The 13,882-nt window shown below is 29.5% G+C and overlaps 1 protein-coding gene across 4 annotated transcripts in view; it reads right to left on the bottom strand.

Moving 5' to 3' along the window:
* The window catches only part of LOC107447991 (CD151 antigen), a 175,429-nt gene that overhangs the window by 16,237 nt on the left and 145,310 nt on the right, over positions 1–13,882 (bottom strand). For all 4 annotated transcript variants that reach the window (XM_071187513.2, XM_043051760.2, XM_043051764.1 and 1 more), the window contains one exon: positions 3,156–3,227. In XM_071187513.2, the coding sequence (XP_071043614.1) occupies positions 3,156–3,221 (66 nt within the window). In that variant the 5' untranslated portion in view covers positions 3,222–3,227. The remainder of the gene's footprint in view (positions 1–3,155; positions 3,228–13,882) is intronic.

Raw genomic sequence — 13,882 nt, 5'->3', positions numbered from 1 at the left:
TTTTTCTTCGATTTATTTATAGAAACAACAAACATAATGATAACAAGAATGTGGTATGCATAATTTAATTAATAAAATTATTTTCCAATTTGTAAAATCTATTTAATGTAGTAGTTAACCTCTTTTTATTGCAGATAATAAATTGAGTTTGTTTCCCTTCTTTGTGGTATTTATTATAACTTATCTTATAGCACTGAAAGAAATTATTTGAAAGAAAAGTTGCAGTTAATAATAAAGATAATAATGCATTTAATAAGATTTTAAAAGTTATTTATTATTTGAAAAATATGAATTTTACAAATATATCAAATTTTATTTTTAGTTTTGCTGTTAATTTTTCTTTAATTACAGGTTTTATTTCATAATTCTTTAAATTGATAAAAATGATTATAATTATTAAATTTTGAGAAAAATGTAAACAAATTTTTTTAAATTATCTTAATTTTTTTCTAAAAATTGAATTAATTTTGGCTCAAACGTAAATAACGGTTGGTTAATGTGATGTAAAAATGTAGTATTAGTAACGAGACGCACGTAAGATATTATAACGCAGTTACGATTCGAAAATTCATTCAAAAAGGAAACCTGAAAAAAGGCATTTCGACGTTTTCTGTCTACTGGGGTTAAAACTTTATTAAGTGGTGTTGTGGAATATAGTTCAATAATAAATTAATTTTTATTAACACTTATAGAAGCTGTAATAGTTTCAGAAATATATTGTTGTAATCTTGAATTTATGGAGTGAAGCTTTAACTTGCAAACAATATCCATCATATTTGAGAAAAAAGATTTTGCAGAGTATACTTGGTGTAAAGGAAAACAATGACGGAGAAGGAGATTTAACTTTGAATTGTGCAAGATTTGTAAACAACCGGATATTATTAAATACACAAAAATAAACAGAATGAATTAGATGGCCCACGTGATTCGAAGGAGAGATGACAATACAATAAAAAAAGATACTGCTTTTCGGACCCACTGGAACAAGAAAGCGGAGAAGTCCGCGGTTGAAGTGGACTGACTCGGTGGAGTCTGATTTTCTTGCAATTAATGAAAAGAATTTGAGATCAGAGATAAATCGGAAGCAGTTACGGAGAAATCTTCAGAGGAAGGCATTGGCCCACATTGGGCTGTCTGTCAAACTATGATGATGAATATCCATCATATCATGAATTAACGGGATAAAAGAATTATCTTGACCAAGATATATTATCTTAAGTATATCTTGGTAATCTATTTAGTTGGCATTAGTTTTTGTGATGACTTTATTAGTCTTTAAGCTCTCGCACTGAAACCTATCCGTAAAGTCAAGAATCTCCTTGAATGCGCTTTGATTAATACAAAGTTTCTTGCCAGTAATATTTTATCCATCTCACTCGCTTACATTGAAGTTTTTCTTTTCTTTTTGCGAATCAAAAACAAGTTTATGCTATAAATGAGGCTTCAAAACGTTACGCGAAGCAAACTTTAAACATGTCGTTTTAGCAGTTTTTATTTTACTTTTAATTCGAAAATTTTAAATGTAACAGAAAGTTACAGTGAGGATACAATTGCGGAAGTTACAGATTCATCAATTGCTGTTTTAACGATGCGATATTGATAACGAGAAGTCTAGAAGTTAACTTTGACGGAGCTGGGGTTTTTTTTCTTTCCGTCACCGGTTGGATTCGTCAAAGAATCATGCATAAGATCTTAGAGTTTTGAATTTTATGAGCAATTTCTTTTTCCTTGAACCACACTCTGAAAATCAACAGTCATTCATTTTTCTTTACTTGAATCCATTAAAGAGAAAGCTGTCGCAAGCTCTTAACGTTGTCGGGTATTTGTTTTAATTTAACAAAAAAAAAAAAAATTTGATTGGATCTTTGCGTTCTAGGACTCGATCTTAGTAGTTCGAAGAGGTAACCGCAAATATGCAAATTAATAAATGCAGACAATATTGAAAGTTACGAAATCAGACACAAAAACGTACTTATCTGAATAAAGCTGCCTTTTTTTCGACGAGTTCGGATTTCTGCCCCCCAAAATATAGGATGTAGCCGCAATCTGGGAAATATAGTCCCCATAATTTAGTCCCGAGCAAAGTTTGAATCCCTTAATGTTAATTTTACTTTCTGCTATTTCTTTATATCTCGAGAACTTTTTAAGCGAATTGAAAAATTTTCGAACACAATTATGAAATTCGTTTAGCCAAAGATAATTCCATGCAAAAAAAAAAGTTTTTGGTAAATACTTATCATTTTATATAATAGTCAAAAAATTTTTGAAAGGAAATAATTATAGGCTTAATAGGGGGTACACAATATGACAATCAAGTTTAATAAGCATATAATTGTAAGGTATAAAATTTTTTACACAATTTTAAAAGTGTAATTATGCGAGGCAAAATACGAAATTTGAAAGAAATCGGTTGAGAAGTTCCTGATAAATCGAATTTTTAAATATATGACTTTTTCGAAATTAAATTTCTCAAGAAATATTCAACCGATTTCACTCAAATTTTATAGTCATGTAAAATTACATTATTTAAAACAATGTAAAAATTGTCTAGTAAAGTAAAAATAAGGAAACCATTTGTTTATTTTACTCTGGAAAAATTTTACCCATTGAAATGGCAATGATATGCCAATTGACGTTTAATTAGTAATGAGCTTAATTAGTAATTAATGTTCTTATAATAACCATTTATAATTGTCTAGTTTTAATAGGCGCTACAAGTACAAAACAAAATTTTAAAAAAAGAAGGAAAAAACTTCAAATAGTGCAGTTTCAATATAATTGGTACTTCTCTATTTTCAATTACTTAGCAGGAAATTTCCTTATTCTTAAGCCTTGCTCATAACTTTAATTCTCTCATATTTTAAATAACTTTGAAATATAATTTTTCGACTGTAAGAAGCGTTCTTAAAAAAGAAACAAAGTTCATATATTTCTAAAAGGAGAGGAATGAAACGTCTTAATGACTTTAATTAGTTTATAATGCAATTTGAAAGAAAAAAAATTAATGTTTATCAGAATTTAAGTTAATAGAAATTCTTACTAAGAATTGACAATTACTGATTCGCATCGGTTTCAGAAATAAGTAAATTTCAGCCTGCTGACAAGAATTACATTTGTAATGTAAAATAATCGCCAAAATTATTATGGTGACTTACGAGTATAACTGCATTGGCGACGAAGAGGCCATACTTCACCCCTTTGGCGCATCCTTCGACCATCATGGAGGCCTAGAAAATTAAACAAAAATTTTGTATTACATATATATATATATATATATATATATATATATATATATATATCAAATGGTGCGTAAGACATAAGAAAATGCACATTTATTTTCAATCAATTTTAAAAGTTGGAATGACTCTTTGGATAGATAGAACTTTACTTCTGAAGCAAGGGAACCAGTTTTAAATCCTTGCTATAGCTCAGTGGTTTCCAACTGTCGGCCCGGGGGCCGCATCCGGCCCGCGAAGCCATTTTCTGTGGCCCACGAACTGAAATATATTAGTTGTCATTTTCTTGCGGACAATTTCCGTAAAAAATCTATCTGGGTTTGAAATACTTTTCTCATTTATAAAAATCTAATTTCTTCGTTTCTGTGAAATTTATCGTACCAACGGTGCAAAAAAAAATATTTCTCAGGTTTTGCATCCAAGAAAATATTTATTCAAATACAAAAATAATCGTGTATGTTGCTCTTTTGTATTTCATTTTTTTGTATTTTGTGAATATAATTTAGCATGTGTGTATCAGAAATTTTCTCGAAGAAATTCTCCGATTTAACTTTTTGAAACCACTCATTTTGGACGAAAATATTTACACACACATTTGTAAATTTAAAATGTAAATATCTATTCTCTGGTGGTTGTAGCAGACAAACCTCAATTTTGTCACTAACATTTTGTGTGCTACTATGTAAGTTTTAATACCACCTTTTTAAAGTTTTATATCTTAACAATTAGATATCTGTTGCACATTAATTGTTTAATATATGGGTGCACATTAAAGTTATTGCAGCCCGAATTTTTTAATATGCAATTAAATATTTTTGAAAATCTACTTATTTTAATTTGTAATTAAATATTTTAGTTTTATACAACTTGGTAAGAATCTGACAGTAATATTTAATGTTCCTTCAAATAAAAAAGAGTCCTACATAAAATTTTGATAAAGTTGCGGCCCGCTATTTGATTTGTGTTTTTAATTGTGGCCCCCGGCCTCATGTAAGTTGAAAACCCCTGATATAGCTCAATGAATTTTATATTGCTCTGAGACCTGTACCGATTACAGTACCAATGTACAATGTTAAGTAAAGTGTGTTTTATAGCTCGATTGTCCTCAAGCTGACAGCGGGAAGTTTTCGTGTTTTTCTCCTCCTTGTAATGCAGTGCTGATTAATTTCACTCAAAAAGTTCCAATGAGTTTCTTTGTCTTCAGCATTGTTTTTGAAGTTATTAAGGGAAAAGTTATTATTTCAAAAATTGAATTCAGTCCAACATCCAGAATCGGCTATGCTGCGCAAATTAGTAGAAGTAAAATTTCAGTAGACCATATTTTGGTGATGTTGCGATGAAACTTTTTTAAGATGAAACGATAATATAACGTTTAATTTTTCTTCTCTTTAAGACTAAACGAATTTTTGTACTAAATATTTGGAAAGGAATTTTCATTATGGATAATTAAATATTAATATTTTGCATTTTCATCCAAATGCAAAGCAATTCTAAATGAAATGATCGTAAATGGAAAATTATTTACATATTAAATTACAAACGACAATAGAATGAACAATCGTTTTCGTTTTTATTCCCCGTTTTCATAGATTATCCTCGCAATTTCAAATCCTCTCTGGGAAACATTTGTTTTTCACTTGTTTTAGAACTGCATATAGTTTTTCCATTGAATGTGATGGCAAGTACATCAAAAATTTACGAGTTTGATTTTCATCCAAAAAGTAAACACATTTTGCTACAGTGAAATAAATTACATGGCCGGGAGAGCCTGACTTATAAGACGTTGAGCCCATGTCCGAGAGGTCGTGAGTTCAATCGTTGAGCCAATCCCAGTGGTGGCTAGTCACTCTAAAGCTGTCGGGGTCACAAAGTCCTCCAAGTTCCCATAACAAATCAATAACTCTCGGGGAGGGGGGGTACTGAATCGGAGATTAATCATGCTCTGGTTCAGGTCAAAATTACGATCTGCTGATGGATGGTGTGTGTGAATATGTCCTACCTGCAAAACGGATGTGACGTATGTTGTCTCCGAATTATCCTCATAGATGTTTCCCAGACCAACGCCAATAGCTCAGTGAGAAGCTCTAGTGCGACGTAAATGAAAACAAAATACCGTACCGAAAATCATTTATAGAAATGTATGTTAATTATATGATCAAAAAAGTTTAGTGTAACTCAAAAAATTATTTTCAAACGGAGTTTTTTCTCTAAAAAGGAAATGCAATTTTTTTTTTTTTTTTTTTTTTTTTTTTTACATTTTGAACATTTATTGATTTAAGATTCACTTGAAAGTAATAAGTATAACTTTCATTGTTTCAAAATTTTCTTTGAATTCCTTTTTTAAAAAAACGTTATGCGAATTATGAAATTTCTGAGAATGAACAATAGTAAACGTTACTCCTATTATTATTTTAATTAGCAATTGTTTAGTTTTGTAATATAATGAAGCATTTTTATTAACTACTTTCAGCAATAAATTTTGTTTACATCATTTCATAACCGACAGAAAAGGTTTTTTTTTAAGCTCCATCTAAAGTTTGCTATTCTTAGAATCGTACCCTACAGGTCGTTTAGGTATAAGGTATATTATAATGGCTTCCCACAATGTATTTTTTTTAAATCCCTGTCAAGGTTAGAAAAAAACCCATGCACAATGAGGAAAAAATATAAACGTTATAGAAATCAGACAAATCACTATTGAGGAAGGTGGATGTAGAAAACATCAAAATTATTTGTTTTTCGGCTAGAACTTGAAGGTGAGTTTTTAAACATGTACACAGTACGAAATACCTATTTACGAAAATGGGTAAAGATCAAAATGCGTGATTAGTTAATTACGAATATGGACATAAGTCGAAATGCCTGCTGAGGAAAAGGAACACAGCTCGGTATGCGTGTTTACGACACAGCAAAAAATGCTCCTTTTTCAGTTTTCAACCCAAATTTAACAATTAGATAAGGAATTACGAGCTTACATTTCCTTACATATTAAAACACTCAGAGTAATCATTAAGTGGCAAAGTACCGTACTGCCCAATACAGATACAACTTTTCAGATGATATCTTTGTATTCAGCACTCCAAACGGGGAGGTTAGTTTTAAAACTCATACAACGTAAATTTAGTATCTTTATAATAAAATTATGCAACCTTGAAAAAACGACTGTTAAAAAAAGAAGACTAATTTAATGTACCATGTTCCGAGTTATGCAAATGAATGCATATCACAGTACGAATTTATTTAAATTCTATGAAAGCAAATACTCGTAAAAGAAGTTTGAAAAACGGAATCAAGTGCTATGCCTATTTCCTTAAACAAGCCTTTCGAGGTGTGTCCGTTTTCGTAAACATTTACTTTGAGCTGTGTCCGTTTTCGTAAACATTTACTTTGAGCTGTGTCCGTTTTCGTAAACATTTACTTTGAGCTGTGTCCGTTTTCGTAAACACATATTTTAAGCAATGTCCAATTTTAAAAAGTCGCCTACGAAGTGTTCTAATAATCGTCATTCAACTGCTCCCAGTTTCCTTTAATCCAATAATTAAATAGATTTCGATGTTTTGTGCATGCACCTTTTCTCCAATAATGATTTGTCAGATAGCTATGATGTTTTTGTTTTTCCTATAAATATTAATACGAGACCCTTAAGGTTCGTTCTTTTTTTAACGTCATTTTCGACAAGGATTAAAAAAAATATATGTGTTGTTGTTGTTGTTTCTAATGCCACTTGTCACACGGGCAAGCCTGCTTGGTGAAACCGAGCGAATTTAAGGCAGAGTGTGCGTTTGTTTTTTAGTGGCGCCATCCTATGGCCATCCTTCTTTCCTATCCTTCTTCAGCCGCACACACGTCACAGCCCGTTTTATAAGGCTGACCCCTTCACACATCCAGTCATTCATCCACAGATCGTAATTTTGACCAGAATCAGAGAACGATCAATCTCCAACACAGTTCCCCCAGAGGTATTGATTTGTTATGGGAACATGGAGACCTTTGCGACTCGACAGATTTAACATGCATCAGTCACCATTTACTACACGGGGAGTCTTTGGCCGGCGGGGTTCGAACCCACGAACTCTCGGACATGAGCCCAGAAAAGAGATATGTTCAGGGAAGATATTATGGAACTCATGCTTATGTTTGAACTGTTTATACGTCGTGGTAAAATGAAGTTTAATCTTGAATTTGAAATTGGCTTTTATAAATCCATGTTTGTTGTTCAAATTACCACATGCTACTACAGGGATAGATCCTCTACAAGCGTTAAAATTAGTCGATGTATTTTTTTTTCCATCGCTAATGCGGATAATTTGGATGTTAGGAAGCGAGAACAATAATTACAATTCATCTTGTCGATCAACAAATGGTTTGCATTTGCCAAGCTATTGTAATGTGAATTTTGTTATGAAACTTTGTCAAAAAGTTATACGATTATAATTACTATGTTTCAAACTAAAATTAGTTCTTCAGATATTCGTTTTTTAAATGCAAATAAAATACTAGAATTTTCAATTTTTTTTAAAAAAAACATTTTTATTTAATTAAGTGCATGTACCAGCTACATTTTGCATGTTCATTTTACTTTTAGTTTAAAATATAGAGGAGGGTCAAAATAGTATGCAGTCTTAAGAGAATATTATTTTATTGAGCAGAATTTGATGATCGGCAAATTTTTTTTTAAAACAAGATTATGTATATTTAAATTTTTTCACTTACATAATTTGATATCAAACTTTCATACTACTATGTATAAATTTTAGTAGATACTTATTATTTTTTTAATAAAATCCATCGAATGTATGCAGTCATTTAAATGTCCGTTAATTGAATTGCTTAACGACAGAAATTATTTATACTGAATATTAGGTATAATGGAATAAGAGCCGGACGCGGCTTCATTGTGCCATAATCAATGAATCCCTTTATGTTATCATATAGTTTGGAAAAATATTAGCGTTTTCCAAAAACTATGTCTGACACAAAATTAAAAGGAAGACGATTGATGGATTTTACAGTTTAATAGTCAAATATACAAAATATGTAATACTGAACCAGACTTAGGCAATATTTTGCACTGCAGTTCATAAAATTGAAATTAAATGGTGTTAGAAACTAAGTCTTACGGGACGAAAACAGAGGAAGGTATAGAATTCTCGGGATCAAGAGACCTGTGTTTTCCAACTAAATAAAAAGAATTGTCATTAAGGGGTCATGGTCCTCGAGTAGCATGAAACTTGTATACAATGTTACTACAATTTGCAACTAATTGTAAGTTGGTTCTTTAATTAAATCTCTTTTATGCACTTTAAACATTTTAATAAGTAGACTAATAAGGAGACGTTCTGTTGCAAAACTAGATAAGCACCATTTTTTTTCTATTTATTTAAAAAGAAAGTAACTTCTGTGATGATGATTGAAGTCATTGTAAAGTACCGGCACCAGTACCATTGTCATAAAGTACCGATGAGCAACCATTGTAAATTACTAGAATACTATGGTGCTGACTTGAAGTCACCCAGCTTTAGATTGATGGGTACCAGCTTGTGTGGAAGTAAAGGCGGTCGGTGCATCATATTGCCACCATCATGCCATTGGTCACGAAATTGTGTCCTCCGTGACATCATGTCCCAAAATAGACTGTTGTAGGAATTCTTTAATTTAATAGAAGTTATTTGCACTTCTTATGAAAAGCACAAAACAGAAGTTACTTTCACTTAATGTATCTAGATGGCACTTAGCGAGATAATTGAAAAAAGTTGAACTGAAAACCCTAATTTATTAATGCTTTAATGCATTTATATTTTGTCCTGATAATCAAATCATTTATTAACATTAAACCAGGGCTCGAAAATTATATTGCCGTCAAACCCGGTACAAAAATTCTGATTATATTTGTATTTTTCACCCTTACATGGTCGGCCAAGTATGTAAATATTTAATCTGGTGCACCGTAAAATATTGATTTAGCCCCCTAAAATTTGACAAAAATTGTCTAATACCTAATGAGGCTGATATACGATGCCAAAAGCGAAGAAAGAAAAAAAAACAATCTTATTTTATTTAATTAGATCTAAGTGTTACCGAACTTAATTATAAATAAAAGTTAGTAAATAAAAGGTTAGTTACCATATTTTTATTCCCCTAGTCATGCTTATTTCTATTAGAAAAAGCTAATCTCAATTACTGAGCTTTAAAAAAAGAAAAATGCAAAATAAAATTGAGAGAGTGACATAGTTTTTAATATCTCCGTCAAATCTATAATGAAATTTGACGATGTCAATGTTTCTTTGATAATAATACTTTTGATTTATATTTCGAAGTGTTGATGTGGATATAGTGTTGTTATTTCGTTTGTCTTTTTTTACTGTCTCTTTTCCCCGACATATTAATAATAATAATAGGTATATTCATGTGTTTTCATTAGCATGCATTCGAAAAAAATATATGATAGTTGTAAAATTTCATTTGGACAAGTATTTTATAAACTATCATGTCCGATAGGCATGTAAATATTTTGAAAAATTTCGATTCTTAACAAGCATTACAAATGCTAATGTCTCTAATCAGCAATACAAATAACAAATGGTTAAGATAAATAATCTTATTAAACAATATTATAACTGTCATAAAAATCCTGCTAAACATCTTATGCTATAATTTCAGCTTTACGGTAAAGTTATTCCTTTAAGAGTCTATAAAATTGTGTATTAGCTATCAAGTTGGACATAATTTTTTAACAGCATTTCAAGCATAATTTTTTAACAATATTTTAAATATAATTTTTTAGCAATGCATTGCTTTTTGATTTGATATCAAATATTCATTTTAACTAATAATAAAGTGTAAAAAAATAAATTTTTAGAAAGAATGAAAACTTAAAAATCTTAGTTTTTAAGTTGTTTTCATTCCTATAAACATATTATTATTATTAATTTTTGACCTTTGCTCTTTTTTTTAACCTATGATCTTTAACACCTGCAAGTTTGAAAAATTCTCTTTAAAGGTGTAGATGATATTGCAAGGTTTTTTTTTAAGTGTCAAAGATCAGGAAGTGAGGATAAAGGTTTGATAAACAGTTAAAACATCTTTATTAAAAGAATGTGAAATTCTAACTTGCAGCAGGTTTGTATAGCATTCTGTGAGGATTAATTATTTTAGAATTATTTTTGATTCTAGCCTTCTAAAAATTCAAAACTTTGTATGGTTATGACATTGAAAAATGATAATCATGTTTTACCGAGTAATTTCATTTCTAACAAATTGAAAAGAATGAAATATAATATTGCTTTTTGTTGAAGTGAAAAAAAAAATGCAAACCTTAATCGAAATATGTGACACCTAAATTCAATGTTATTTTTTCTTTCGATTCATATTGCTTAAAATATTTTAGTAAATAGTTAAATGAAAATTAGCTAAATGCTAATTTGTTCAGGACTTTTGTTGAAAGCTCAGATTTCTCAAGGAGCAGTAAATAATGCAGGATTATTGCTTCTTAAGAAATCTGGAATTTTTGAGAGTAATGCAGGAGATAAAGAATTATTCATCCTGCAACATTTATTGCTTCTTTTGTTACTCCGAAATACATTACCATCGAAAAGAAACTTCAAAAAAATTACATTATTTATAAATGCAATATTATCGAATAAAGTTTTAATTATATAAAAATTATCTTACTTTTCTGCTTTTTCGTTTTCTTCTTCTTTTTTTGTATTACTTTATATTTTTAATATGCTTCTTCAAGGTTTTATTCTTTGTTCCTATGCATGTTGAAATTTAAGAAAAATGAAACTTTATGCACTTCTGGAGCACGTAGACTCAACATAAATATTTTATTAATTTTTAAGTAGTTCTTGCATTTCAAAGGTGGTCGGGCAATTCTCAACCATATTATATGTACAACAAATAGTTGTTCATCTGAGAAATTGTAAGTGCAGGCGCGGATATTGGTGTTAACAATCACTTTTGATCAAACAGGAAAAAAAACTAGTTTTCAATCGAAATAAATTTTTTATAGTGGATTCAAATCTGAAAACCGAATAGCAATTTCAAACCTTTTTTTTCTTCTTCAACTTTCGATACAATTATTCTCAACTCTCTGAAAACCATAACAATCAAGTATGCTAGTCGGATGACATAAGGTTAGTGGATTTATTACCTTAACTCAGGGACTCGACCTTCACGAGTTAGTTCGCTAAGTTTGATAACATATGAAATGGGCGTAGTTTTGGGATACTGTTAGATACAAAGATGAGATTCGCTATGAATAATTTGCTTCACCATTTCAGATTTCAACACCTCATGAATAAATTTTTTGCCCACGCGTTTTAAATAATTTCTGATTCACGACTAATCTAAAGTTTTTGTATACCTCTTTAATATTTTGATTTAGAGGGACGAAATGTAAGTACGCATCTGTTATTGCTTCACAGTCTGTATCTAAGCGAGAATTATTTTTGGAAAAATTAGTAAAAATTCTTAATGTTGTTATGCAGTTGAATTGTGTCTTATCTTCAGATGTCTTAATAACATTCAAATTTATATTACCTTTATGTCACCGTTTAATAATCACTTAACTGTTTCGATTTCCCGCCGTATTGTGACCAAAAATATGCATATTTTTGAAACAATGTTGTAATCTAATCGATTGAATGAATCCAAATCAGCAATCAAATCTATTATAAGTATTGTATTTATTAATTTCTGATAAATTTTAATAATGACGAAAAGTATTTTTACTTAAAGTTGTTTTTTTTCTGAAGGAGATACAGAACAAAAACATTTTACAGGGAAAAATGGAAGAAAGAGAACATGCATTATTTTTTTAATGCTTACATTTTTAATTCTTTTCAAAATTCAGCTCTTTGGTATAGTATATATTTTAAAACATTAAGATATCAGACTTATATTTTGTTATGAGCCACTTACTTTTAATCATCCTTGTTGTTACCTGAACCAAAAAGTCAACAATCCAGATTTTTTTTTCCTTGAAGGTAATGCCAAACAGGAAAGCGGTCGTTAAAGTTCTCTGGATTGGAAAAGCGCGTATAGGCAAATCAAAAATGTTCTCTGACGCAACACCCAAACGGTGCTCAGACATGACAGTTAAGTAGTTGTTAATCACTGCAACTGTCTCAAATCCTTTTTTTCCAATATGCATTTATCTGATCACTTATTAAATATTAATCCCCCCGTTTAAGATGATATATGACTACAGCCACTATAGCTTATGATATATATTTTTCTCCTGAAGAAATTAATGCAGAACTGTTACCATTTTTCTCTTTAAAATTGAAAAAAAAAATTTTTTATTTTATTTTATTTATTTATGTACTTTTCTTTGTGCGTGGGTTTCCAAGTGCGAGTTATATTTTAAGTAAGAAGTGCGAATCTGAATCAGAAACTAAAATCTCAAGTTATACAAATCTTTTTAATATAGTTTAATAGTACAGGAGCAGCATTTTCCAATTATAATATGTCCATATAAAAGGTAAGTAGCAAAATTGGCATAAACTGCGTTTGACGTGAAAACAAAAGGAAAATGAGCGAAAGGGAAAAAACAAGAAAAGCTAGAAATTCTAGGGGTCATAGAATCCACATTAATTTGAAGGAAAAAAATGAAGACCCTAAGGAATAAAGTTTTTCAATATATTACGTAATGTAGATATTTTATGTAATTGCATTTAAAAAAAGGAAACTATTATGATATTGTACTCGCAAGATAAAGAACCATAAACAAATTACTGTTCATTAAAAATTTTATATTGCTAAATTAAGAATCATAAAAATAGGAATCATCTAATGCTGATCTTTTGATTTAATTATCGTATTCTAACTTACTAAATTACAATATAAGGGGGCTTACACTTTATATGCTTATTAGTTAGTCCTAATTATCAATTAAATTGAAAAATCCAACTCAAAAATGTATTTTTATTAGAACACCTTACATCAATAAGAAACTTAGTTATCCAAATAAAGTGAAAACTGCAAAAAAAACATTTGTATTCTATTATTTTTTTTAGTAATCTCACTATAATACTTTCTTTTTTTTATACAGATTTTGTCTCACGATTAAAATTAAATAAGAAAATGGTCAGTGGGAATCTTAATAGTTTGAAATAATCATAATTTATTATTATTTTTTTGTAGGTTTTTTGAGCTGTCTTGTCCAACTTTTTTTCTGAGTAGAGCTTTTTTTTAAAAAATAAATGTTAAGTACATAAGGGGAGGAAAATATTTGTAGTTGTTCAGTTAAAACTATTAGATATCCCTATTCCTGCTTACCAATTGTTTTATTTTTTAACGTTTATTTTAGAGTTTTAAGGGCTACGTCTATTTTTATTAATTTATGAAAATAATCCCCGATTTGATTAATTCAATAAATTAATTTGTTACTTGAGATTTAAATCCAAGTATCTATTATTAAAAGTAGTTCATAAATTACATTATTATATCGTGCGCAAAATCTAAAAGTGTTGATCTCCTTTTTGGATATTTTTTCCTTTTTATTTAACTTTTATTTAATTTATTAAATTTTTGTCTCGACTCTTACTTTTTTATTGCTTATTTTCTGTTTCAAAAATTTCTTTAACCATATTCCTTTTAACGTTAAATAAGTTTTATTTGGCACATTGATTAAAAAAAGATAT

This window comes from Parasteatoda tepidariorum, chromosome 11 (genome assembly GCF_982258835.1).
Source record: "Parasteatoda tepidariorum strain Cologne lab strain chromosome 11, Ptep-v5.0, whole genome shotgun sequence".
In the NCBI taxonomy this organism is placed as follows: Eukaryota; Metazoa; Arthropoda; class Arachnida; order Araneae; family Theridiidae; genus Parasteatoda; species Parasteatoda tepidariorum.
This window is presented reverse-complemented; position numbering and strand designations above follow the sequence as displayed.